General features: G+C 34.6%; 5 protein-coding genes across 7 annotated transcripts; all 5 read left to right on the forward strand.

Moving 5' to 3' along the window:
- Positions 1-2,976: 2,976 nt before the first annotated feature.
- LOC131609981 (protein ROOT PRIMORDIUM DEFECTIVE 1-like) lies at positions 2,977-7,620 on the forward strand. 3 transcript variants are annotated; one of them, XM_058881828.1, is made up of 4 exons: positions 2,977-4,436; positions 4,752-4,982; positions 5,392-5,466; positions 5,856-7,615. In XM_058881828.1, exon 1 carries the CDS (start codon positions 3,068-3,070, stop codon positions 4,307-4,309), a length of 1,242 nt encoding a protein of 413 aa, XP_058737811.1. In that variant the 5' UTR covers positions 2,977-3,067; the 3' UTR covers positions 4,310-4,436; positions 4,752-4,982; positions 5,392-5,466; positions 5,856-7,615. The 3 variants fall into 3 exon arrangements, with proteins under 3 accessions (XP_058737811.1, XP_058737812.1, XP_058737810.1); XM_058881829.1 differs by having other exon boundaries at positions 2,977-4,982; positions 5,899-7,620; XM_058881827.1 differs by having other exon boundaries at positions 2,977-4,982; positions 5,856-7,618.
- A 1,457-nt stretch (positions 7,621-9,077) lies between these two features.
- On the forward strand, positions 9,078-12,872 carry LOC131612361 (protein sym-1-like). Its single transcript, XM_058884157.1, has 8 exons — positions 9,078-9,404; positions 9,604-9,691; positions 9,883-9,977; positions 10,296-10,368; positions 10,452-10,544; positions 10,661-10,747; positions 11,666-11,746; positions 12,436-12,872. Exons 1-7 carry the CDS (start codon positions 9,124-9,126, stop codon positions 11,744-11,746), a joined length of 798 nt encoding a protein of 265 aa, XP_058740140.1. The 5' UTR covers positions 9,078-9,123; the 3' UTR covers positions 12,436-12,872.
- Positions 12,873-16,835: 3,963 nt separating this feature from the next.
- LOC131614649 (uncharacterized) lies at positions 16,836-18,599 on the forward strand. Its single transcript, XM_058886209.1, has 9 exons — positions 16,836-16,894; positions 16,994-17,121; positions 17,200-17,272; positions 17,357-17,504; positions 17,590-17,747; positions 17,836-17,956; positions 18,028-18,198; positions 18,284-18,340; positions 18,426-18,599. The coding sequence occupies exons 1-9, from the start codon at positions 16,836-16,838 to the stop codon at positions 18,597-18,599; spliced, it is 1,089 nt and encodes a 362-aa protein (XP_058742192.1).
- Positions 18,600-19,698: 1,099 nt separating this feature from the next.
- On the forward strand, positions 19,699-22,771 carry LOC131614650 (uncharacterized). Its single transcript, XM_058886210.1, has 5 exons — positions 19,699-20,200; positions 20,290-20,376; positions 20,464-20,818; positions 20,999-21,972; positions 22,059-22,771. The coding sequence occupies exons 1-5, from the start codon at positions 19,699-19,701 to the stop codon at positions 22,769-22,771; spliced, it is 2,631 nt and encodes an 876-aa protein (XP_058742193.1).
- Positions 22,772-22,792: 21 nt separating this feature from the next.
- LOC131614651 (uncharacterized) lies at positions 22,793-25,219 on the forward strand. The gene is made up of 4 exons (XM_058886212.1): positions 22,793-23,279; positions 23,367-23,585; positions 23,691-24,548; positions 24,642-25,219. The coding sequence occupies exons 1-4, from the start codon at positions 22,793-22,795 to the stop codon at positions 25,217-25,219; spliced, it is 2,142 nt and encodes a 713-aa protein (XP_058742195.1).
- The last annotated feature ends 947 nt before the right edge of the window (positions 25,220-26,166 follow it).

Genomic DNA, 26,166 nt, shown 5'->3' on the forward strand with positions numbered 1-26,166 from the left:
AAGAAATCTACAATTTCCTTCTTCTTCTCTTCTATGTTATTTCTCCTCTATTCTCTTCTTTCTCTTCCTTTCCCCCAAATTGTGTTATCTCTAAAACCCTAGTTTTCCTCTTCTTACTATCTTTCTCTTAATGGGCTTAGTTATGTTATTACCCATCCATCCAATTGTTAATTAGGCCCAGTACATGGTATACTACTAATATCCTAATTATATCATAAAACACAAATATGCATATAATTAGATATTTCAATTAATTAGTAATACCACATAATAATTAAATAAACAAATAATTAATAAAACACACAAATAAGCTAATAAATAAAATATCTAATAAAATCAGGTTGTTACACGGGCCATGTTACCTGACACGGGCACCCGTGTCAGGAGGCCTGGGAGAAAAAAATCAAGTTTTAAGATGACAGAAGTCTGACACGGGTGCCCGTGTTGTCTGACACGGCCCGTGTCAGCATGTGACGCTGATTTTATGATTTTTTCATATTTTTTCCATGGGTTAAGCTATGGTGGCGTTTTGGGTACTTCCAACCAACCTAAGTGAGTCTGCACTATTTAGGAGAGTTGTGAAGATGAATTAGAGGACTTTTTGGACAGGAGAAGACACGATTGAAGATTGGAGAAAACAAGGGTTTGAGAGAGAAGAAGGTTTTCATGAACGGAAGCGATTGAAGATCAACTTTCATCTCAATTCTTGTAATGTCTCTATTTTATATTTTGTTTTCTTTGAACAGTATGAGTAACTAAACCCTAATGCTAGGGGGTGTCCCTGATTTGATTATGTAATGATTTTGAATTCCTGAGTTCATCAATAGATTTGTTTTCTTATTTAATTTAATTGTGCAAGGTTCTTATGCTTTCTTTGTCGGACCAACAAGATTGATTTACGGTTAACAACCAGCTGGACATCGGTTGTTAAGGTTTTTGTACGATTAGACTATAGTAGATATCACCTAGGACTAGGGATACCCTATAGTTATCGGTTAACTCTTGATAAAAAAATTGCTTGATTTCATAATAAATCTCTAAGGAATTAGGATTTAGGTTGAATGTTCAAAGGTTTTCCCGCTAAGGAATTAGGGGAAAAATATCCTAAAGGGCTGGTAATTGAATAGTATGAACTTGTTGAGGAAATCTAAATCCAAGGTTATTATAGAAATAGTCACACACTTTATCCTAGCATAATACTCATATTTGTCAAAAAGCCAATTTTCTTTTCTGCTTATTTTAATTATTTTTAGTCACAATTTGCAAACAAAACTCCAAATATAGTTTTTGTTTAATTGAACCACTATTGAAACTCGATATTAACGTGCAGTCATTGAGATCGACATTCGGGGAATTTCCCTATTATTACTACAGAGGAAAAATAGTACACTTGCTATTTTTCCGATCAGTGGCCAAAATCAAGAAGATGTTAATGCCGGAGAAACTGCTACCCCAACTGACATGAATGCTGCAACAAAAATTCGTAATGGTGATGCACAAACTGACCTGAATGCTGCAACTAAACTTGGAACTGAAACTGATATTGGTGCTACTAGTTTCCAATATGATATTGGTACTGCAACTGAAAATGATCAAGAAACTGGTGATGACAAAGGTGCTAGAAATGATGCTGAAACTATCCCAACTGCAGTTAGTCAAAATGGGTCTTGTGTGGTTGATTCACATAAAGGACAAAGAGGCAACAAAAAGCCAACCAAACCACTTATCAAAATGAGGCAAAGTGAGAGGATCAAACTGTTTTGGTTCAAAAAACCCATCACAGGGCAAGGTTCAGAAGACCAACCAATAGTGCTGCCATAAATTAAAGAAAAAGTTTTACCCAAGGACTCAAAACTTGGAGTTTCAACTAGGAACATGAAGACATGGAAGACAAGGAAGATGAGAGATTAAATGAATGTTATGTATCTGCTTCTTATGCACCATAGTGTGCTTCTTTTGTAATGAATGTTATGTATCTGCATTTGAATGTATCTGAATGTTATGCACCATAGTGTGCTTATTTTGTTGTAACTTTAATGTACCGACTTTATTAATGTATCAGAATGTTATGCACCATAGTGTGCTTGTTATCTTCATTTAACTATTATAAGCTCCATATGTCCTTGTAATTGTAAATCAAATAACAAAACTTAACTGATAACAACCATATTTCCATATTGAAAGCCATTACAATATTCAAAGAACATAAATTAACAACACCACTAGAATTGCATCACACTATAAGCAATTGGATATAACATTTGAATTACATATGATAAACTAACTCTCTACCTACACTAACTTAATTAAAGCTGAAAACATAATCCAAGACAAGCCAATTATAACCATCAACCAGAAATTTTTCCTCCTTTCATTTGCAATCTTTCTCTTCTGTTTTTCCATTTTCTCGTGCATTCCAGCTCTGCATTCCATCTCGTCCACAATCTCATTAGCTAATTCTCTAAAGTATTTCTTCTCTCCATCACACTACAAGTATCTGGACGAATTAGGGTCTTTTCCTTCAATCAAATCATCCCACAAGAACATACCACACCCATCATGCATCTCAATTGTATCATCCATTAGCACATATAACACATAAAACATAAACAAATTATTCGAAAATCAACTAACCATCATGTTCTTGCATTTCCAGAATTTTCTTCCGGGATTATCAACTGACTTGGACACCCACATCATTGAAGAAGTTGGAGGTTGAAGAAGAAAACGAAGAAGGAAACGAGATTGGGGAAATCTGGACGAATTGGGGAAGAAATAACCCTAATTATGCCATGCTGGATATTTAATAACATATCAATTTAATCAAAATGCCACGCGTGCAAATTCAACTAAGGGGGCAACAATGAGAGAATCTACATAAGTTAAGGGGTGATTAAAAAATTATTTTTTTATAGGGGGCTAAATGGAAACTCGCTAAGATTAGAGGGAATTTATATATTTAACCCTAAAAATAAAAATAATATAATAAAACCCTCCCAACACCACCGCCGGCGCTTCATTAGTCGCCGTGCACCGCCACCTTCATGTCCTCGGACTCAACAATGAAATGAATCCACTATCAACCTTCAGATACAGAATCTTCCAATCAACAACAACTCCATTCTCACCCTTTTTCCTCTTCAACCAAAAACGATGGAAAAAACCCGTTATTTCAGCGCAAACTCGTTTAGAGGACCGAGTAAGAGACCCACACTTCGACAAACTAACAACCCATTTCAAAAAACTCAACGTTGTCCTCAAAATCCACACCCTCATGTCAAATCGAAAACGCGGTTCTTTCGTTTCGCTTCAGCTCATGTCCCGTTGGAGAAACATCCTCGGACTCAATGTCACTGTCACTTCCTTTCTTCAAAAATACCCTCATGTTTTTGACCTCTTTCTCCACCCTTTTAGGAGGAACATGTGTTGTAGGATCACGAGGAAGATGAAGGAGTTGATATTGCTGGAAGAGGTTGTTGCGAAAAGGTGCGAGCTTGAGACTGTGATGAGGTTGAAGAAGTTGCTTATGATGTCGTTGAATGGTACTCTTCATGTGCATGCTTTGAGGTTGATGAGAAGAGAATTGGGTCTTCCTTGTGATTTTAGAGACTCCATTCTTGGGAAGTATTGTGATGAGTTTAGGTTGGTTGATTTGGAGATTGTGGAATTGGTTGGTTGGGATGATGAATTGGGAATGGCTTGTGTTGAGGAATGGAGGGAGAGAGAGTATAGAGAGAAATGGTTGAGTGAATTTGAGACCAAGTTTGCTTTTCCTATGAATTTCCCAACTGGGTTTAAGATTGAAAGAGGGTTTAGGGAAAAGTTGAAGACTTGGCAAAGGCTTTCTTATACGAAGCCTTATGAGAGGAAAGATGTAAAATGCGGCGGAGCGCAACGCTATGAGAAGAGGGCGGTTGCTGTTCTTCATGAGCTGTTGAGTCTGACTGTGGAGAAAATGGTTGAGGTTGATCAGTTGGCTCATTTTCGAAGGGATTTTGCTATCGAAGTTAATATGCGCGAGGTACTGCTTAGGCATCCGGGGATATTTTACATATCGACAAAAGGAAATGCTCAAACGGTTTTTCTTAGGGAGGCTTATGAGAAAGGAAGGTTGGTTGAGCCTAATCCGGTGTATGAAACTCGTAGGAATATGTTGGAGCTTGTGTTATTAGGACGCAGGAAAACCAAACAGTTATTAGCTTCTGATGAATTTAAAGAAGAGAGCAATACTGTCGTTTGTAAAGTAGATGGAGGTAAAAGAGAAGGAGATTGGGCGATTCAATTCTTGGAGGGTTGCGAGAAGAATTGATCCTCGTGATATTGTGACGGTAGCAGAAACTACAAATCTGGAGAGTTTGCTAAGTAGTGTTTTGCTCTTAACTTTCAGCAAAAGTGTTCCTCTTTGCTTTGTTTGCATAATTGGGTCTTCCAATTCTGTATGTAATTATTCTTCTTCTTACCTGTAGTATGGTTAGTTGGTCATAATATTCTTTTTGATAGAAGGAAAATTCACCTTTGCTAGATTTCTATATTAGTGATCAGATAATACTTTGATGTTTTCACTACATAATCACTTTCATATGACAAAATCAGATCAATATTTTAGAAAACAACAATCTTTTTCTCGATCGAAACCGGTGTAGGTCTGTGCACAATTCCCGGCTGGATATTTGCCTATCTTTCATTTCATAATCCTTTTATTATCTGGTTGTTGTCTGCTCCCAAATCACAAAATTCCAATTGCGCTGTAGACCGCAAGGAGACTCCTAACTCAAGAACTAAGCCCACTCCGCACGACGATTCCTTCTACGATTTTGGTTGCCTCGCTCTTTGTTTATCCCAAATCACTCCCCATTTCTTCCCAATATTCTTCGCGCATCATCTCTCCTCTTTGTTTATCATTTTTCAATGTCTCTCCCAAATAGTACAAAGCCGTTGAGGAAGAAATCAAGTGATTGCTGCTGCCAATTTGTCTTTCGCAGGTAATACCTCTGTTACTTGCTTATTTTGTCTTTCTTATCATGGATTAACATGTCACCTTGTTTTGCAATTTTGAGTGGACTGTTTTATGCCTAACATGCATTATTAGAACTGCATTATCATTCACTATGTTGGGATCATGCATTATGTATGTTATTGTATTGTTTTTAATGGAGCTTAATTGGTGTAAGAATCTGGAATCATGGAGAGTGTGGAAAATTAATCCAAAATAAGCCATTGGTAGGATATATGTGACACTGGTTATCAAATAGGCCACATATTATGTGTTAGTCTTTACTTTGTGCTTGAATAATTATTAGCATCAACTCCACATTTTCTTTACACTTCTATCTTTTATGTTGTCTTGATTATATGAACTTTGGATTGTGCTAAATCTATGTTGTTTTATAGATTGACGAGCTCGCGCAAAGGGAGATTATGAATCACAGATCCTTGAGCATCCAAATATCATTTGATTTTAAAGAGGTAAATATTTTTGGCCTCAATCAATTGAGTATAAACTCACAGACTTTAGTGTCGTTATGCCTTCTGTTTCATGTGAGAATGTACTGTGTCTGTGGTTCTATTTTATTTGAACTTGTGGTTGGTTGCTCTGTCTTTAGCAAAAATCAGAAATGGAATCTCACAATCTTCAGACCCAACTCAATCCCCTTATGGCAGTTGATCCTTCATATTTATTAAAAGTAAAGGTGTTTCAGTTTTGTGTTTCTTTGATCAAACACTAGTTAATAACCCGTGCATCCGCACGGGAAAGATCATTGATATTTTAAATCATTTGATAAATATTTACTTAAACAAAAATGTATCACTGAATTTTAAGTCTAACATATAGTTCAATTTTGCATTGAATCTAGATATGACTGACATGTATAATACAATGATAACCATGAAATGAAGAGAAAAGCTGCAGCGTACAACAATAAAGCAAGCTCCGCCAGTATTCAGTCTTCAAAGAAGCCTACCGAAAATCCTAAAGCAGTTGCAAAATTTGAGTGGCAAGCAAAAGTGAATTCTCCTGTTGTTGAGGATGCAATTGATAACTTCACTAGACATCTGGTTTAAGAATGGATAACAGATCTTTGGTACTCTAGCTTAACACTGGACAAAGAGGCTCCCGAGGAGTTGGTGCAACTGTGTACTTGGTGAAATTTCGGGACGCATGCGAAATATAAATCTGATTGATTTTTTGCGAAGGGATCTTGTTAATCACATTAGCACTCATTTGGAGCTGTATCGTGCTGCTATCTCCAAGATTGAAAAACAACAAACAGGTTCATTAACAATTGAAAGTCGAGATACAGAACTAAAAATTGTGTTGGCTGCAGAAAACAAATTGCATACTGCTTTATTCTCTTCTGGATACAGCAGTCAATTCACTAAATGCATCCTTTCATACAGACAAAAATGGCTCAACTCGCTCTTCAGTTACCGCGTATAAAGATGACGAGCACAACCACATTAATATGCATACTGAGTGAATCAGAGAGCAATACTTCATATACTTCTGAAGATGATGAAACTAGTAATGTTACAGGTCTCAATTCCCCTGGAACTAAGGTTTGGGATGGAAGAAATAACAGAAACCAGACTGTTTCTTATGTTCATCACCCACTTGAAATTTTTGATAACCACAGTACAAAGAAAAGGAATAAGAACCTTCCCGCTACCTGAGATCATTCAGAACTTAATCTGGCAGTAAAAGGTCTAGATCAACCGATCACAAGACACAAATGTGGCAGGAAGTTGAGAGATCAAGTTTTTTATCTAGTGATGGTCAAGGCATACTCGGCTCTTCAAAATCACATGTGAATTCTGACGAGTCCTCCCATGAGATCGATTTTGAAAGTTTGGGTAGAATTTATAGTGGAGCAGCTGCCATCTTCTTCATCCTCTATATCTGAACAAGAATCTTGTAGTTTGGCTGTTAATCCTCTGTTAAGTTCTTCTTCTTTAGTAGATTCCTTTTACAAGTTGGGATGGTATAAAAACATATCCTAGATCATTTGTTGTGATTCCTGCATCGTCCACGCTTTGGGTTCATTGAAGCCCAAGCGTGAGTGGGTATTTTGTCGAGCTCGAGTATCGTTTACTCTCGTTCGACAACGAAGGGAATATGTAGTTCACCAACTTCGAACTGAAGATAGATGTAGATTTAGAAGTCATGTGAGTATTTTTCGTTGTTATTGAACAAAGAGTCCGATTGAAGTGGGTGTGAGGTTGCAAAATCCATCGAAGATATTATCAACATGTTGCAACGTCCTGAACTACCCATTTATAACGATATGTAATGTTAAATTTCCAATTATCAATTATCTATGTAATATTGAGTGTTTTAATTTAATATCAAATTGTTATGATTTGTAGAGATTAGTATATTGTCTATGTTTTTTGTTTTTCATTTGAATTATCAGAGTTATTTTCGGATATACATCTCCGAAGCATATCAAATATAATTTTGGACATGCATCTTCGAACTAAAATCAAGTATAATGAAGAATTGGTGCGTCCGGAGATGCATTTATGAACTCTAGGGACAATTTTGATTTTTCACCGTGGGTTAGCTATGCATGTGATATCGGGATTAGAGTTTCTCGCAAAAACTGTTGCGGTTAGATTCTCCAATCATCATCTGATTCTGAATGACCCTGTGTGGGAATCAGAAATTGATTCCTATTAAATCTCACCACTGAATCTTTCCATTCCAGATCTTCATTTCTCCGACGATTGCATCTAATGCAGGCAATACCAAAAATTCTCGCACCAAACTGCATCCTGATACTCCCTATCGACACCGTTGGGGAAGATTAGTTCGATCTGACTTAATCTCCCTCGTCAACTGCAAAAATAGACGCGTTTGCTAACGAGAGGCCGACCCTAGGACCATTCCCTCAAGCTTTGGGGCAACTCAAGTTCCCGATTGTGGAAATAGATTACTTCACTAAATGGATAGAAATAGAGGCGTTATCAAACATCGACGAATATCTCAAATTTTTCAAAGGGAATACCATGGCATTGTACGGAATTCCCCATGCCATTGTAATTGATAATAACACACATTTTACTGATTGAAAATTTAGAGATCTGTTGGAAGAGCTAAAGGTTAAACAACACTTCAAGTTGGTGGAACACCCTCAAACCAATGGACAAGCTGAAGCTGCCAATAAGGTAATTCTCAGAAGGTTGAAACAGAGGTTGACCGCGACCAAAGGAAATTAGGCGGATGAACTCCCACACGTTTTCTAGGCCTACAGAACAACGCCATATTTGACCAAAGGAGAAACCCCTTTTTGATTGTCGCATGGAATAAAAGTCGTCATTCCCATCGAAGTTAAAGAATTAAGTTAGAGGACGACTCACCCTCCGATCAAAGAGGGTGATTCTAAAGCAATTATAGAAGAAGTATACATGCTAGAAGAAAAAAGGAACATCGTTGCCTTGCTGAGCACGATCGTAAAGCAAGTAACAACAACTAAATATAATAGGCGAGTGAGATCCCCAGAGTTCGAGTCGGGCAACCTCGTATCGAGACGCGCCATGCAGGGGAAAAATGTCACAGATGACAAGTTAGCTATCAACTAGTAAGAATCGCACTTGATCAACTCTGACACAGAAAAATGAACGGAGAACCAATGCCTCATAAATGGAATGCTATGAAATTTAAGAAATATTATAGTTAAGTAGTACAGAGGTACTTCACAAAGAAAATGTAACGTGTTATCTCTATCTTATATTTTGAATGAATATAACACATGAACGATACACAACAAAATATTTCTACAATTTTAATGAAAATATATTTAAAAAATACACAAATTTTAAAATAATTAATTTTATATCGTCAATCAATCACCATCATATATTTTATCAAATCATACCCTTACTTTTGAATTAATTATATGATATAATTAAATGATGAATTCAAAATAAATGATATTTATTTTACACTATCAGTTTATTATCTTCCATCTCAACCTATAACTAGTTAAGATTTAATTTTAACTATTTTTTTTAGAACAATATAATTTTTTTAAGGATGTCACAAATTAAAATGACAAGTACATAAACCCCTTCCTCAAGTTAAAAAAAAAAAAAAACACATCGTAAAACCCTCAGAAACCAAAAATGATGTCCGGTGCATGTTGTGCACTAACCCGCACCCCCTTTCTGTCACTCCCCTCCGTATCCGTTTTCCCTCAACCCACTCCCCTTCAATTTCAACCACTCTCTTACCGCTCTCCACCTCTCTTCTCTCACTTGCGCCTCCGTCATCCTCGCCTCTCCGCCCTCTCCAACGATGGTTCCGGCGGAACTGGTGGAGCTTCCGGTAATGGCGGCTCTGGAGGCTGGAATTCTGGTGGCAATGAATCCGAAGACGAAGGGGGGAATCGGTCATTCTTGTCATGGTAAAATAGTTTATCATATCCTTAACTTTTTTGAATATGCTCTTTAGCTTAATTCATACAACTTGTATAATACTCATAGTTTAACTACATTGGTAAATAAATTCATCATAGAATATCATAAACAGTTAAATTCAACACATTGTTAATTTAGGATTAGGGCCAGTAGTTGTAATGATTAATGAACATGGCTTTACTACAGGTACTTGGCTCTTCTCGCAAAGTATCCTGTTCCTGTTAAGGCTTTAACATCTGCAATTTTGACACTAATTGGAGATTTGATTTGCCAGGTATTACAATTGTTTTCTGCCTTCTTCTCTTTCACTTTTTTTTGTCGAATGTTTTGGCTTAGTGATAGTTAGATCAATCCTCTTTGATCTTGCCATCAACCTTGACACATCATAGCGGCGCAACTTGTTGCCCGTTTGCCTGCTATTTTTGTGTATGAAGTTTTTAAGTTTACTATTTTTACTTTCCGCAGCTTGTGATAGATAAAGTAGAGACACCGGACTGGAAGAGGACATTCCTCTTTACGCTACTCGGTATCGTGTTAGTTGGTCCAACACTGCATTTCTGGTAATATCCTAGAATCTGCGTCGGCATTTTTGAAAGTTAGTTGTGCTTAGAGTCTATTGATTTGTGATAAAAATTTTAAATAGTATAAAGAAATACCATTGTTTATAATAATAAGTGCAGATATGCTATAAGTTATAATCCCCGTGCTATTCTTTTGTTGCAATAACATTGCAATTTGCAAGTTCTCATTCTATTTCTTCTCCCGAACTATATTATTAGAAACCTATAAGTGCAGTTTTGTAAAAAGTTATAGCCTATTGATGAAGACGAGCAATTGTCAATCTGTTGCCTTTCTTGACATTATATTTGAATTTGTAGGTACTTGTATCTGAGTAAATTGGTTACACTTCCTGGAACATCAGGTGCACTTTTGCGGCTTGTACTTGATCAGGTGAATTATTGTCTCTTTATGTCGATCATTACTTGGGTGCTTGTTTGATATTCTAATTTTGTAGTGATGAAATTTGATTGCAGTTCTTATTTTCTCCCATGTTCATCGGAGTTTTCTTAGCTACATTGGTGACGCTAGAGGGAAGACCATCACAAGCTGTACCCAAGCTTAAACAGGTAGTGTTAATAGCTTTATTTGAGTTGTATCTGCTTGTAAAATGTTATAATCATAATGGTATTTCGTTGCCGTCACGTTTAGTAGAACTTACTCATCCCAAAATTTCATTTTGTAGGAGTGGTTTTCTGCTGTTATAGCAAACTGGCAATTATGGATACCTTTTCAATTTCTCAACTTTAGATTTGTTCCGCAGCAATTTCAGGTTAGACTGACAGACAGGACTGTATATGAAAAATTGGAAATTTTAGTTGACCATATGCATAATCGGTTCATAACTCTGAAACCTGTTAGGGGTTTTAACTTTTAATATAGCAGATAATAGCTAGTTTTCGTCCTTTAAATTCATTTGAACATATTGGATCTCTCAATTACATAGTCAATTGCTTCTAATGGAATATGATTAATTTTAAAAAGAGGAATATTCTATTTATGTGTCAATACTAAATAGACACAAAAACACACAACTCCTGTTATCGTTGGTCCAATAACACTCTGAAATTAAGAATGCCTGTTCTGTTGATTTGCCTCTTGCATCATACGACTTGTATCATACTTGGATCTTTGGATGCAACTGTTTGTTTTTCAAATATTCGAACATGAAATTGAGTGTCCGTTTGTCATTTTCTATGTGGGTGATGCTGTGACGGGGCATTCTCACGAAGGTTCTAAGTTCACACTGTCATTTTTTTATTCAAACTGAACAAGGACATTCATTTATAAGGATGTTTTTCCTTTTTACTTTGCATGTTTTCTATATTGATTACATACATTTACCCTGCATACGGAGTTAAGATGACTAATTGTCATTTCCAATGCGGAATGGGGCATCACAACAGTTCTCAGATCGTTGTTTTTTTTATAACTCAAACCAAACATGCGCTTGCATTTATACTTCAGCTGGACTTAGATAACTGTTCACGATCTTGAAAAATTCACTTAGAAGTTCTCAAATGCCTGAAATGGAGGCATCTATGGTTATGATTGGTTCTAACTTGCATGTTTTGTATATTTGTATTCGTTGACCTTATTATCTATGGTTTGCCTTAATGCGTTCGATGATTTGTCCTCTCCATTTTCTTAATATTATTGGCTAATTTAAAAGGCATGTAAATAATTTCAGGTCCTTGCTGCTAATGTTGTTGCTTTGGCGTGGAATGTTATTCTCTCATTTAAAGCACACAAAGAAGTGCTTCCAAAATAGGTATATTTATGTTCCTTATCTAGCTCTATTACCTCTGTTAGCAAAAAAGAAAAACTAATTCTTTCTGATAGCAAAACGGGTTCGGCACTGCTAATCAATGGCCTTGGGCTCGTGTCCGAGCCCTAGGAATGCAAACAACATTGAGACTTTTGTTGGCCATGTGATCCTAATCCGCTCGAATACCTGTAAGACACCATCAACCATTTCCTAAGAGCACCTCCACACATGGTTGTGTTACATATGCTGTTCCACTAAGGAACTCGAAATGCTTGGTGAAATGATGAAGTAGAGTTCTGATGCGGTGGAATGAATCTCTGGCATGATGATGCAAGGATGGACTTGCAAGGTTAGCATTCCAACACTCAAATCGGGAAGAGAATGAGGAGTGAATGAATTAAGGGTTAGAGAAAAGAATACCTCAAGTCTCACGTGGGATGTCTTATATATGAGTGAGGGTTATAGACGTTCCCTGCCATTTTGGCGTGGAATGCAAGAGGCCATCCGATGACATCCGACGGTAGGCAGCAGCCCCTGGTGACTGGTGTGGATTCGGTGTGGGACCTTAGAGCAGGGTTACAATGTACCTTCGGCGTATTTTTAATAATCTTTCCGTTTTATAGCTTACATAATAATTCTCATCACCGAAATATTGAGATTTATGTCCCTTACCATTCTTCATAATTTTTCAGGCTAGGAACTTGGGAGTAGTTGCAGGAGCTGTATTGTTATGCTAATTTAGGTGAACATGAAAACTAGGTGTTTTATAAACTTGCATGTAGACTCGAGCGCTGGAATTTAGAAACTAGATTTAGTTCTCTTTCTCTTGCTCACATTAAGAGTGAGGTAATTGTCTTTCCCATTCTCTTGCTTGATGTGTGTTGCTTAATCCTGAGGGGGTGCGGATAGGAGAAAATCTTTCCCTTTTGATTCCTTTGTTTCTTGCTGATCTGGGCTATGTCGGGCCTGATATCTTTTTTTTTTCTTCCCTTCTTTTCTATGACTTCAGTTTTTATTTTATAAAAAAGAGATTGAGATGACTTTATTTTCTGAAGGGAAATGAACATTTTAGATACTCTAATTTCATGATTTCATGAACAAGAAGGCTCCGTGATTTTGTTATACCCACTGTTTATCCAACCATGCATGTAGTGTAGTTTTTATCAAAGTCATGGTGTGGTTCGCAATGATTTTGATAATCAAACCGCCAATCCAAACATGCATTTTTGCAAAATTACGATGGTTCGATGTGATTTCGACAAACCTAATGTAACACCAAATGCAGTTAATGAGGCTACAATTCCGAATCATTTCATAAATGCTTCAAATAAATTCTAAGGATATAGAACAATAGCAACTAGCATCATAGAAAAGGATTGTTTCGAACACAACTGATTTTGCAGGGAAGGACTGAGTTGTAAAATATATAAAGTAAATTTTTATCGATCCAACTTAAAAAGACTATATAATGTGAATTTTTATCTATCCAATTTAAGAAATAAGTTGGGTAAAGTTACCCTCAAAATAAAATATTTTAAAAATAACAAACATTTATACTATTTAATAAGTAATTAAATAAATTAAAATTAAGGGAAATGCTAACTAGTGCTTCAAAGGTTACTTTTTAAGTGATTAAAGTGGTAAGTATTTTTAAAAATGCGTATATTCAATGTATTGAAAATACATTAGAAATTGAAATGTTGGTTTTTATAAAGAATATTTTCTTTATATAGTATCCTTGAAGAGTGTCCAAAAGGTACTGGTTAGCATAATCCTAAAATTAAATGGTACTCCCCCCGTCTCATAATAAGTGTCTTATTTGAGCTTTGCACGGTTCTTAAGAAAATGATTAGATGTGTTGGTTTTAATAAAAAAATTAGTATCATTTACTAAAGTACTCTTATTTATTACAGGTAGAGGAGTAGTTGAAAAACGTGAAAGTTAATATATAGGGGTATAGTAGTGGAAAAAAATAATAAATTTTGCATTGATATTCTAAAGAGACATTTATTTTGAGACATAGAAAAAATGTAAATGAGACACTTATTATGAGACGGAGGTAGTATCAGTGGTGGTGGATAAAAGTGTTCCTAATATATAAATATGTGCATAGAATAAGTTGTTTGGTCCAAAAGAGAATTGAAACATGCACTCCAAAGTGCTAACATAGTCAATCATGAAAAGACTTTGGTAGATATTCAATTTACATGCACAGTATGAAATATCGATCCTTGATTAAGTCTTTTAAAAATGTGATTTGTTTGATTGACGAGTATTTCGTTTGGTTGAGATGTATAAGTGTTGTATATAAATTACATTATATTATTCTTAACCTCATATTCTCAAACAAAATGACCAACAATATGACTATTTTAGCGAGCCCAAAAAACATTCTAACTCTTCAAAATATTTTAAATTTTAAAAAGAACAAATAGGATAAGAGGGAGAAGGAGTATATTTAACAAGTATTGCATATCTTAGTGAGACCCTTTAATTATTTATAAAAGGGGTAAAGTGTGTGGGTGAAAAACCATGTTTAAGTGTTTTTACTTTATCTTTTTTTGTCTCAAAATCAAATGATGCATTGGCATACAGCCCAACATGAACAAAGCCTTGGTGGAATCAACGAAGACAACATCATAACAAATTTAATTGCACGGTTTCTAAAGAATCTAGCAACACATTTTCTTCCCCTTGCATACGTGTACACGCTCAATGTTTTATTAAACATCATTATAAACCAATACTTTATATTAAAGAAATATTATCATTATCTTTTTCTGATATGTATGTAGGAAAAAGTTTCACTCACATTATTATCACACGCATGGAGGAAGACATTTTTCATCTTTTGATGATCCCCAAAAATGAAATTTTAAAAGAACAAACTGATGTCGACAAATATTGAAAAAGAAAGATGTGAATGTTGGATCATATATTAGCTGTTGCACTTTAATTATACTCACTACAAAAAATAAACTTATAAGGTGAAATGTACTAGAATCTTTTGTTTCCAATTTCCAATTTGGTTTTTTATAATTTTGTTATCCAGCTGATCTGTTGAACAATATACAACAATGTGAATACGGTTTTGCAAAATTTGAACTTCTAACATTTTGGGCAACTCATGTCAGAAAACATAACTCATGAGTGTGCCATAAAGTATTGTTTAATAGTGTAAATATTAATAATTTTTTATATTTAATGTATTAAAAACTGAAATAGTTAACTTTTTTAAAAATCCTTTAGAATTGTTATTAAAATACTCATTAGCATGACTATTACAATATACATTATCCTGTCTCGAACAAAGCAAACACATATCTAATCAAAATAATTCCATCTCCATACTTCACATTTAATAGTGGTTTGAAGAATTTTTCATTAAATTTTTATAGTAAACATTTTTTTGAAAAAAATTGTATTTGACATTAGAATTGATTAATTTAAAGAGATCAATTCTACCTTTATTAATATAAACCATTTAAGTTCATAAAGCGTCAAGCGAATATGGTTGCCCATACTTTAGCCAAGGCGGCTAATTCTTGGTCTCGACGCTGTTTGTTTGATGTAGTTCCTCCTTGTATTACTTTCCATTTGATTAATGAAAGCAGTTGAATTTGTTACCGTCAAAAAAAAAAAAAAACTCATTGCATGGACTAACTCAACACATAAATTCTTATCACATGATTTAAAATGAGATTTTGAGTGATTGATACTCTTTTTTCAAGTTTTCACCAAAAAACTTATTTTTAAAAATTTGTTAATAATAAATATTAACTCGCGTCCTTAACGTAAATTCAATTTAAAAAATTAAAATAGTATTAAAAAAATTAATTTTAAATTCATTAACTTGTAGTTATAAGATACTCCCTCCGTCCCAAATTATAAGAGAAATTCACTTTTTAGATTCATTGAATAATTAATATATCTGGTCTGTATATAGACCAAATACATTAATTATTCAATGAATCAAAAAAGAGAATCTACTTTTAATATAATAAAGTAGAATACATATGAAATCCTATCATTAACCCTCTAATCACCAATTTGAGGGTGATAATCGGGGACACAACGGTAATTGCATCTGCTTTAATAATTTAATTAAAAATATATATTCCTTAATCATTGCATAACTTTTCAATTGTCCAATTTCTTCTCCATAATTATATTAACGTGATGCTTTTGTAGATAGTTGTGCAAATCTGCATGGAATACAGCAAAACCCTTTGCACACTTTTTCTCTTTGGTTGCTCAAGAAAACTTCAAATTTCTATCATCATTCTATATATATTATGGCTTTTGATTTCAAGCTCCAAACCCTACATTTGGCTTATCTTCCTCTTCTATTTCCGCCCATCAATATTAGGTTTATCTTTTTCACGTAGATTCTGCGATACATCCTCCATGTCACACTGTTAGTTGTTTTTCTAAACGACTTTTGTTTTAACCTTTCTATTTTTCGATTTATGCAGAATATGAGTTGAAAATTTGACTGCATAAAAGACATCAGCGACAAGAAGGAAACATGGAGATTGGCTGTTCGAATTATTGATCTATGGAGCGTTGTTAACAGTAAGGGTGCTGAACATCTGGAGATGGTTATCATGGATGCTGCGGTATAAATATTTAATTTTGCTTTAATCTTTCATTTTTTCATTATTAGCAATATTTTTCAGGGATTAACCATGTTTTACATTTGTTGTTAGGGTGATCGAATTCAAGTTTTGATTCGGGCTGATCATACAGATAAGTGGAAATCAAGAATTCAAGAGAATATGACTTGCATAATCAACAACGGTACTGTATTTGATAACGATTTTCAGTGGAAGCTGTGTGACCATTCGAAAAAATTTGTGTTCCTTGGTGGTACGACCATGAAACAAATGGATGTCCAAAATATTCCTCCTCTGAAGTATTATTTCAAAGAGTTTTCCGAAATTAATGCAGGCAAATGTCATCTTAACAGACTTGAAGGTAGAAAAAAGCATTAAGCACGCTTTATTTCTTATAAGGATCCATTTACTTATAACATTTTTTATATTTGATCTCTTTTGCAGATATTATAGGTGTTGTACATGAGATAAACAATATGCAATCAAACACTCCATGGAAGAAGACATTTGTGGCCCTCAGTCTGAAAGATTTGAGGTATATTTTTTCCCCTTAATCCTCTTTCAGTATTTAGTTATCGATAATTATGATTCAATGTAAAATTTTCTTAACTGAATTTTTGGTTTAACATCTCAGTGGTGACATTATTAACTGCACATTATGGGAGAGCTATGGTTCTAAGTTTTTGGATTATTATAATGACCCAAATAACACGGGTGCTATTGTCATCATACTAACCCATGCAATGATCAAGGATTCCCAGGGTTTGTTTTTTTTTTTTCTGTTGTTTCCCTTATCACATTTTTTCAACAATGTTGTAAACTTTTTTTTCCTTCAATCAGTATCCAATGCATGGAGTGGTTCTAAGCTGCTAATCAACAAAGACATCCCAGAGATTTCTGAGTTTTTGTCAAAGTATTAACATTGGGCAGTATTTCAATTCAATTAGTTTTGTATGTTGATTCCAATTTATAACATGGATTTATTATAATATCCCAGGTTGCCTGCAAATGAGCAATCCCAAAAGCCTTCGCAATCTGCCAAATCTATGTCTCTTTGGTCTGGTGGATCTCAGTTTACAACACTTGAAAAATTTGTTCATAAAGCAAAGTGCATTCCTTTGAGTCAATTCTGCAAAATCAAACAAGTATAACTCAGAAATTCGTAAATGTCTATTCAAGTTATTACCAATTATCTATATGTATTTGTAATGTTTTTATTTTTATTTTTAGGACATGTTATGTGTGACTGTTGGAACTACCACGAAATTTTATGTATCCAAGCATGGTTGGTTTTACTATGGTTGCACAAAGTGCTCTGTGAAGGCTACTGATTTGAACAATCCATACAAGTGTATCTGTGGCGAAAATGTTCACAAACTCATACCAAGGTTGTTTGTTATAATATTTTCTATTTATGACATTTTAACCCTTTTTGTCTAAGATCACTCAATTTTATTATATGTATTTATGTAATAGGTACAAAGTTGATATATATGTTTATGACGGTGAATCAAAGTTCCGATTTGTATTTTGGGATGCCGACTGTGAGCAGATTATAGGACAGTCTGCTGATAGCATGCATAAATCAATGTTAGAGGTATGTTAATAATTTAGTTTCTTTGTATAATAGAATAATATATGGTTTCTAACATACTTTTTCAACTTTAGAATGGTGAAGATGATCCCATGGTTTATCCTGACGAGCTTGACATGTTATTGGAAAAGAAAATGGCTTTGAGAGCTAAAGTACAACCAACCTTTGGGCAAGCATCTGTTTGGAAGCTGTCTTATGATGAAGAATTTGTCAGTCAAATTGAAAAGGATTATATTGCTGATGAGGTTTTTCAGTTTATAGTAATCCGATTGAATATCTTAAATTAATTGGAATCCAACTGTATTAATAATATCCTATTGTATAACACAGGCTCATAGTCTTCCTCCCATGCAAAATGCTGTTGCTGATCATGTTGATACTTCCATGGTATGTTATTTGTTAATTTGCAATGTTCTCATGCAAAACATGTATTTTATTCCGTATTTACTAAATCTGTTTACTACATTTGAAGGAGTCCTTATCTGCATTTGGAGAAAATGATCCTGACAAGAGTTTGGCCAATACCCCTTCAAAGAGTGTTTCTCATTCTGTTGATGTTGAAGAATCGGATTGTCAGATTTTAGGGCTTACACAATATTCAGGAACCAAACCACCCAAAAAAGTGAAGATTGAACCAAATGCTTGAAGACTTCATCAACTTTTTTATTTTATGCATCCTATATCTTATTTGCTGGAACTTATAATCCTATGGTTTATGTTTTGTTGTTGTTAAGTTTATGGGATGTATTATTTAATTTACTTAGTGGTACTGTTTTTTGTACCAACAAACTTTTCACTTTTGGACAACATACATTTTTTGTATTCAAGCATTCTATTTAATTTCAATTTCGAGATTGTCATGGAATTATTTAGTTCTATTTTAATCAATATCTTATTCTGAATTTATTATTATGACAGGTTATTTGGGTTGTATTGTTTCAAAATTATATATACTTTTGTTTATCACTTTTGGACAAAATTCATGTATGGTATTTTTACATTTATGCCCAATCCAATTGTATTTTTACTTAATCATATTAGTTTACATAATATGATTCTAATATAAGTTGCAGGTCAGATATTGTTATTTAAATTTTTTATGTAACAATGTAGCCATCTCACATTTAACATACATATTTAATTTACAAAATCATAATAACAACATTATACAAGTTTAATTTAAACCTTTTGCTTATTCATATTTAGGGTTCTTTTTAAATATGGTATGAATTATTAAATCATGCCTCCTATTAATATTTTCAAAAACAGATATTCTCATCAACCAATATAACTTTTGCTATTCCATTATTTTTGTTGCTAAACTTATAATAGTTTTAATTTATTTATGAAATATTTTCAATAAACTCCCTTTTTTACTCAAGCCACTTACTCATTTCATTTATTACATGCTTTGGAAACTAGACAAGTTAAGTTTGTTTCACACTTTAAACAATCATCATTGCTTTTCTATCATGCTTTGGATGTTTAATGACACTTAACGTGTAATGCCAAGAATGATAATGATTACAATTTCAAAACAAAATTGTGTATGAAAGAGATTAATTAATGACTATGCTAAGCGTGCAGATGAAAGCAAAGGACCAAAGACAAGCATGATTGCTAATATCAACTCCTACTATAATTATTACATATCCACATAACTTAAACATACATATATTATGGCTTTATATTCGTCCCAAGTCTTTGTCCGAAATTCTGTCTAAACATATCAAATTAGCAGAAATATGGATGATCTGAATCAAAAGGCTCTTGAAGATAAATGGTTTAGCAATCTGTTAAGCAAAAAAAGATCAGCAGAAGCAAGACTTCATCGTAAACGTCAGCTCCAATTCAAGAGAGCAAAGAAATTGAATGGCATGCAGAAGGAGAATGTAGGAAAGACTACCCCAATTAGTAGACATGATAATGCTCATACAAGAATTCCACTTTCTACCATCTCTCAGAACATTCCAAGTTCCAGCAATTCGGTTTTAACAACTTTGCAGGAAACTCATGCTTCTTCGGTGATCAGTAGTCTTGCAAAATCGTTGAATAAAAAACGTGCAAGAGTCGTTACTTGCAGGAACATCAATAATATAGGGACGAATTTAAAGAAGAGATTTGATAACGTTGTTGGTGAATGTGGTTCTACATCTTCAAAAAACACTCCATTACAGACTACTGAAATTAATGAACTTTTTGAAGATGACAACGAAGAGGATAATATGCATGATGATTCGTCAGAGAGTATGGTTTATTTATGGTAATGTACATTCTCAATGAATTTAAACATTAAACAAATTTCTAATTAACTTTGCATGTATCAATTTCCAAAGGTTGGATTTCAGACGACAGCATGGTTATGGACGAAGATGAAGAAGATATGGACAATCAAACTGTAATGGTCAATGCACTACCATCAGGTTTTGTAACAATCATGTAATCATTGTGAGTTAAGTTATATTGTTAAACATCCTTTGATCTGTTAACTTAGCTATGCATTCATTTAGGAGATTTTTACGACATAGGTGATCCAGTGTTTGAATGTCCAAAATGTGGTGCAAACATGTGGTATTTAGAAAGGAAGACCAAGTGCCGACAAACATTAAATCCTAAGTTCACAATGTGTTGCGGGGATGGTAAAGTTCAAATTCCTCTATTGAGAGAACCTCCACCGGTGTTACAGAAACTGTTGTTTGACCAAACAAACCCTGAATCAAAACTATTTCAACAACAAATACGTCTTTTCAACATGATGTTTGCATTTACGTCTCCGGGTGCTAAAATGGACAACCGTTTTAACAATGGTAGAGGTCCTCCAAATTATCGAATTCAAGGACAATCATGTCATCGTATAGGTAGCATGTTACCATTACCAGGATAAAATCCCCGATTTGCACAACTCTATATTTATGATACTGAACATGAAATACAGCATAGAGTAAACGGATTCAAGTATGTTTCTTGATTATTTCATGTATAATAATATGCTCTATTTTATGCGATATGGACCATATACCATTTTTTTGTTTTCATTCTTTGCAGGACAAAAGACGGAATAAATGTTGACATAGTGAAAAAACTCTCTTCTATGTTATATCAACACAATGTTCATGCTCAAAGTTTTAAGATGGCAAGGGATATACTTTCTGAAGGCAATGTTTCTGACCTAAAGCTCCGTCTCATTTCCGAGCGACGCACCGATGGAAGAATTTATAATCAACCAACTATTTCCAAAGTTGCTGCTCTAATTGTTGGTGATGTTGATACTGCTGAGAAGAGGGACATAATAATGCACAAACAGACTGGACAACTTCAAAGAATAGATGAATATCATACATCATATTTGGGATTTCAATATCCATTGCTTTTCCCTTATGGAGAAGATGGTTACATGCCTAACATTAGACATCGCAATCAAGATTCCAACAATAGACGTAACTCAGAATCAATGATTGGAGTAGCCGACAACGAGGATGTTCCGTGGGAGCAAGCAACTAAAAGAAATAGATTGACAATTAGAGAGTGGTTCGCATTTCGTATTCAAGCCAGGAAGAACGAGGCCCAAACAGTTATCAGATCAAGAAGGTTATTTCAACAGTTTTTGGTTGATGGTTATACAATGATGGAATCTGAGAGACTTCGATGGTTAAGAAAAAATCAATCTAAACTTCGAGTGGGAAAGTATAACTATCTAACAGATGCCAAAACCAATGGACATACCGATGGTGCAAACACAGGGAAAAGGGTTGTCCTTCCATCTTCGTATGTTGGTAGCCGCAGATACATGGATCAACTTTACTTTGATGGAATGGAAATATCTAGTTATGTTGGATTTCCCGATCTATTCATAACGTTTACGTGTAATCCAAACTGGCCAGAATTGAAACGTGTACTTGCTTCTAATAATCTGACACCAGCAGATCGGCCGGACCTCATCACGAGAATATTTAAGATGAAATTCGATGAGTTACTGTCAGATTTAACTAAAAAAAGTATTATGGGCAAAGTTCTTGCGTGTAAGTATTGATTCATTTCAAAACTTGGCATATATTATTTTGATTCTTAAACATCATTATTCATACATCTTTTTTTTTTGTTGTAGATATGTACACCATTGAGTTTCAGAAAAGAGGCCTGCCCCACGCTCATATTTTGATATTTCTACATCCATCCAGCAAATATCCAACACCTGCTGATATTGACCGTATCATATCTGCCGAAATTCTGAACAAGGACACCGACGGAGACTTATATAACTTGGTAAAAAGTCACATGATTCACGGACCATGCGGAAACGCAAACCGGTCTTCGCAATGCATGAAGGAAGGTAAATGTTCCAAATACTTTCCTAAAGACTTTCGGGCTGATACAGTCGTCGATCAAGATGGTTATCCGGTTTACAGAAGAAGGGATAACGGTCACACTGTCATTAGGAATGGTATAGAGGTTGACAATAGATTTGTTGTTCCTTACAATGCAAAATTGTTGTTGAAGTTTAGAACTCATATTAATATGCAATGGTGCAATCAAAGCACATCCATAAAATGTTTGTTTAAATACATCAACAAAGGCTATGATCGAATAACCGCTGCAATTGTCATGAATGAAAATGGATGTCCTATCGAGAGTCAAGATGTTGATGAAATCAAGCAGTATATTGACTGTAGGTATGTTTCTCCAAGTGAAGCATCTTGGAGAATTTATGGTTTCCCCATTCATGGAAGGAAACCAACTGTGGAAAGATTACACTTCCATTGCGAAGGTCAACATTCAGTATACTATACTGACATCAGCAATGTTTCTAATGTTCTTTAGAAACCAAGTGTAACTGAATCGATGTTTACGGCATGGTTTGAAGCTAATCAGAAATACACCGAAGCTCAACAGTTAACTTATAGCAATTTTGTTTCAAAGTTTGTATATGTCAAAAAGAAAAGAGAGTGGAAACCCAGGCAAAAGGGTTACACAATTGGCAGGTTAATTTGGGTTCCTCCAACTACAGGAGAATTGTACTTTCTCAGAATGATGCTAACACATGTGAAGGGCCCTCGAAATTATTCAGAACTGAAAATAGTTAATAACGCCAAGTACGATACATTCCGTGATGCATGTTTTGCAATGGGTTTTATTGGGGATGATCGTGAATTTATAGCTGCTATTTCAGAGGCATTTCATTGGGGTTCTGGCCATTACTTAAGATTACTTTTTGTCCACATGTTATTGTCAAATAGCATTAACAGACCAAGGCATGTATGGAGCAAAACACGGCATCTTCTATCCGATGGAATTCTTTACTCTCAGCAGACTATTGCCAACAACAGAGGTAACATGTCATTGAAGCAAAAAGTAGATATCAACTTCCTTAACTTCATTTTTTAAATAATTCTATTGCACACTTATGTTAAAATAGGTTTGAGGTTATCAGAACAAGAAATCTACAATCTGACTTTGATTGAGATAGAAAAGCTACTACAACGCAATCGTAAGAGCCTAAGCGACTTTCCTGGGATGCCAAAACCACAAGGATATGTTCCCGAAGAATTTGGAAACAAGCTTATTTACGAAGAGCGGAACTACAATCCCGTTGAACAACTTCAAGAATTTAACATGCTGTATCAGAATCTCACAGGTTTCTTCACTGTCCATTTGTATTTTGTTATAAATGTAAAACCAAATTATATATGAATGCATAGTATCTTAATTTAATTTAGAATAATCTTCTAATTACCAACAGATGAACAAAGGGATGTATTCAAGCAAATCATGATGGATGTGAATAACCAGAATGGAGGCGTGTTCTTTCTTTATGGTTACGGCGGTACAGGCAAAACCGATATGTGGAGAACATTAGCTTCTTATATAAGATCAAAGAAACAAATATGTTTGACAGTTGCTTCTTCTGGAATTGCCTCACTATTATTTCCAGGTGGCTGGACGGTGCATTCTAAATTCAAAATTCCGATTCCCACGCTTGAATCTTCCACATGCGACATAAACAAAGGGAGCGATAGAGGTGATCTACTAAAACTATCAAAGTTGATAATCTGGGACGAGGCTCCAATGTGTCATAAATTTTGTTTTGAGGCATTGGATAAAACTCTGAAGGATATCATGGGTGGATCCAAAGCATCAAAGAAAATATTTGGAGGTAAGGTAATAGTCTTCGGCGGTGATTTCAGGCAAATTCTTCCGGTTATTCCAAGAGGCAGCCGCTCAGATATAATTCATGCTACAATAAATTCATCATACATATGGGATCACTGCAAGGTTTTGAAACTTACAAAGAACATGCGACTACAGCAGTCGGCAACATCCAGCAGTTCTGCAGAGTTAAGACATTTCTCAGATTGGATTTTAACTGTTGGAGATGGGAAGATATCAGAACCAAATGATGGTTACGCAGAGATCGACGTTCCTAAAGATCTGTTGATTTCTGATTTTGATGATCCCCTTGAGGCAATATTTGAAAACACTTACCCAAATTTTGATGTTAATTTCAATAATGTAGATTCTCTACAGTCAAGGGCAATATTAGCTGGAACCATAGAGACTGTTGATCAAATCAATCAGTATATTTTAGAATTTGTTCCCGGTAATCAACATTTCTTTCTAAGATTTCGTTGTGTATTTTATTTTTTCATGCCCAATATTATGTACGACAACAAATAATATTATCAACTTGCAGGTCAAGAGAAAGAGTATTTAAGCTCGGATTCAGTTGATACCACAGACGGTGACGGCAATGAATCTTTTGATGTTTTAACTCCTGAATTTTTGAATGCCTTGCAAGCTTCCGGTGTCCCCAATCATAAAATCAAATTGAAGATCGGTACTCCAATAATGCTTCTCAGGAATATTGATCAAGCAGAAGGTCTTTGCAATGGAACACGTCTCATTGTTACCAAATTGGCCGATCATGTTATCGAAGCAAAAATTATTTCTGGAAAGAACATTGGTGGTGTCGTATACATTGCACGAATGGACATAACTCCGACTCAATCCCCATGGCCCTTCCGAATGACCAAAAGACAGTTTCCTATAACGGTATGCTACGCTATGACAATTAACAAATCTCAAGGTCAGTCTTTAGATTTTGTCGGTATATATTTGCCAAGAAGCGTGTTCAGCCATGGTCAATTTTATGTGGCAGTTTCAAGAGTAAAGAGCAAAAAGGGTCTAAAGATTTTAATTCACGACAAAGACAAACAACCATTGTCGGTGACGACGAATGTCGTTTTCAAAGAAGTCTTTGAAAATTTATAGTTGGACATTTAAATGTTGTATTCAAATAGTATTTTGAAATTTTAATTGCCATGCACGTTAATCATTTCAAGTTCGGGGGTTTCTAATGAAGATCTTGAAGGATACTATGATTTTATTGTAGATGCACAATCTTCATTTTTTTGTAATTGCAATAGATAATATATGCAACTCATGTATATCTTCTTTTTTTCAATTCACACATTCTTCAATTATAAATCATTAATATAAAGATTTAGAGAAACATAAACATGCTGTAAAAGAATTACATCATAAAAGATTCACTCTATAATAAAATAAGACCACGACACCGTAATTCACGTTGTTATCAAACAATGTAACATTTGCATCATCATTCATAGAATTTAACAGTGGTAAAACTAAATCACAGTCAACATAAAATCCATATTCTTAAACAAATACATTTCACAACACAAACACTAAAGATAAAAAACAACCAACCCAACACAGTACCTTCGTATTAAAACATACCAGCAACATCAATTCCTGGTCACTAACTCAACAAATATCAGATCTGAAAATGGAATCATTGAGAATTCAAGCACGTCTCCTGATTTAAGTTTTTTCTCTTTTGCAAAAGAGTACCATCCAAGCCCAATATGTTTTTTATACTGATTCCTTTCGGCCCTAAGAATTACACAGTGATATCCTTTTCCATCAACAAGATCTACCATCCTTATTGCATTCTGCGTCTTAACAAAACACGTCTTTGATATTTCCATTGGAATATTCTGCAGAATTTATAACATGCATGATATGTAAAATATAATTACAAATATAAACATAAATGCATTAAATTGTTCAAGATATTTACCAGTGCATTTTGTCCAAGCATGTTTGATTCTGTGACATGCTTCCTCCACTTTACTTCACCACTATAATTAGCCATGCATTCCACTTCAGTAAGAAATCCATCGTTTATGAGAGTT

Source organism: Vicia villosa, linkage group LG6 (genome assembly GCF_029867415.1).
Source record: "Vicia villosa cultivar HV-30 ecotype Madison, WI linkage group LG6, Vvil1.0, whole genome shotgun sequence".
NCBI lineage: Eukaryota > Viridiplantae > Streptophyta > Magnoliopsida > Fabales > Fabaceae > Vicia > Vicia villosa.

What these genes read in the sequence shown, in the direction of transcription:
- LOC131614651 (XM_058886212.1), top strand. Translation starts at nt 22,793, where the DNA reads ATGTTTACGGCATGGTTTGAAGCTAATCAGAAATACACCGAAGCTCAA. An exon ending in GACTATTGCCAACAACAGAG is followed by an intron (nt 23,280 to 23,366) that starts GTAACATGTCAT and finishes ATGTTAAAATAG; the next exon opens with GTTTGAGGTTATCAGAACAA. An exon ending in TATTTTAGAATTTGTTCCCG is followed by an intron (nt 24,549 to 24,641) that starts GTAATCAACATT and finishes ATCAACTTGCAG; the next exon opens with GTCAAGAGAAAGAGTATTTA.
- LOC131614649 (XM_058886209.1), top strand. Translation starts at nt 16,836, where the DNA reads ATGCAATCAAACACTCCATGGAAGAAGACATTTGTGGCCCTCAGTCTG. An exon ending in ATTTCTGAGTTTTTGTCAAA is followed by an intron (nt 17,273 to 17,356) that starts GTATTAACATTG and finishes ATAATATCCCAG; the next exon opens with GTTGCCTGCAAATGAGCAAT. An exon ending in ATCATGTTGATACTTCCATG is followed by an intron (nt 18,341 to 18,425) that starts GTATGTTATTTG and finishes CTACATTTGAAG; the next exon opens with GAGTCCTTATCTGCATTTGG.
- LOC131609981 (XM_058881829.1), top strand. Translation starts at nt 3,068, where the DNA reads ATGAATCCACTATCAACCTTCAGATACAGAATCTTCCAATCAACAACA.
- LOC131612361 (XM_058884157.1), top strand. Translation starts at nt 9,124, where the DNA reads ATGATGTCCGGTGCATGTTGTGCACTAACCCGCACCCCCTTTCTGTCA. An exon ending in AATCGGTCATTCTTGTCATG is followed by an intron (nt 9,405 to 9,603) that starts GTAAAATAGTTT and finishes GCTTTACTACAG; the next exon opens with GTACTTGGCTCTTCTCGCAA. An exon ending in GGTCCAACACTGCATTTCTG is followed by an intron (nt 9,978 to 10,295) that starts GTAATATCCTAG and finishes TTGAATTTGTAG; the next exon opens with GTACTTGTATCTGAGTAAAT.
- LOC131614650 (XM_058886210.1), top strand. Translation starts at nt 19,699, where the DNA reads ATGGATGATCTGAATCAAAAGGCTCTTGAAGATAAATGGTTTAGCAAT. An exon ending in GGTCAATGCACTACCATCAG is followed by an intron (nt 20,377 to 20,463) that starts GTTTTGTAACAA and finishes GCATTCATTTAG; the next exon opens with GAGATTTTTACGACATAGGT. An exon ending in TGTCATCGTATAGGTAGCAT is followed by an intron (nt 20,819 to 20,998) that starts GTTACCATTACC and finishes CATTCTTTGCAG; the next exon opens with GACAAAAGACGGAATAAATG.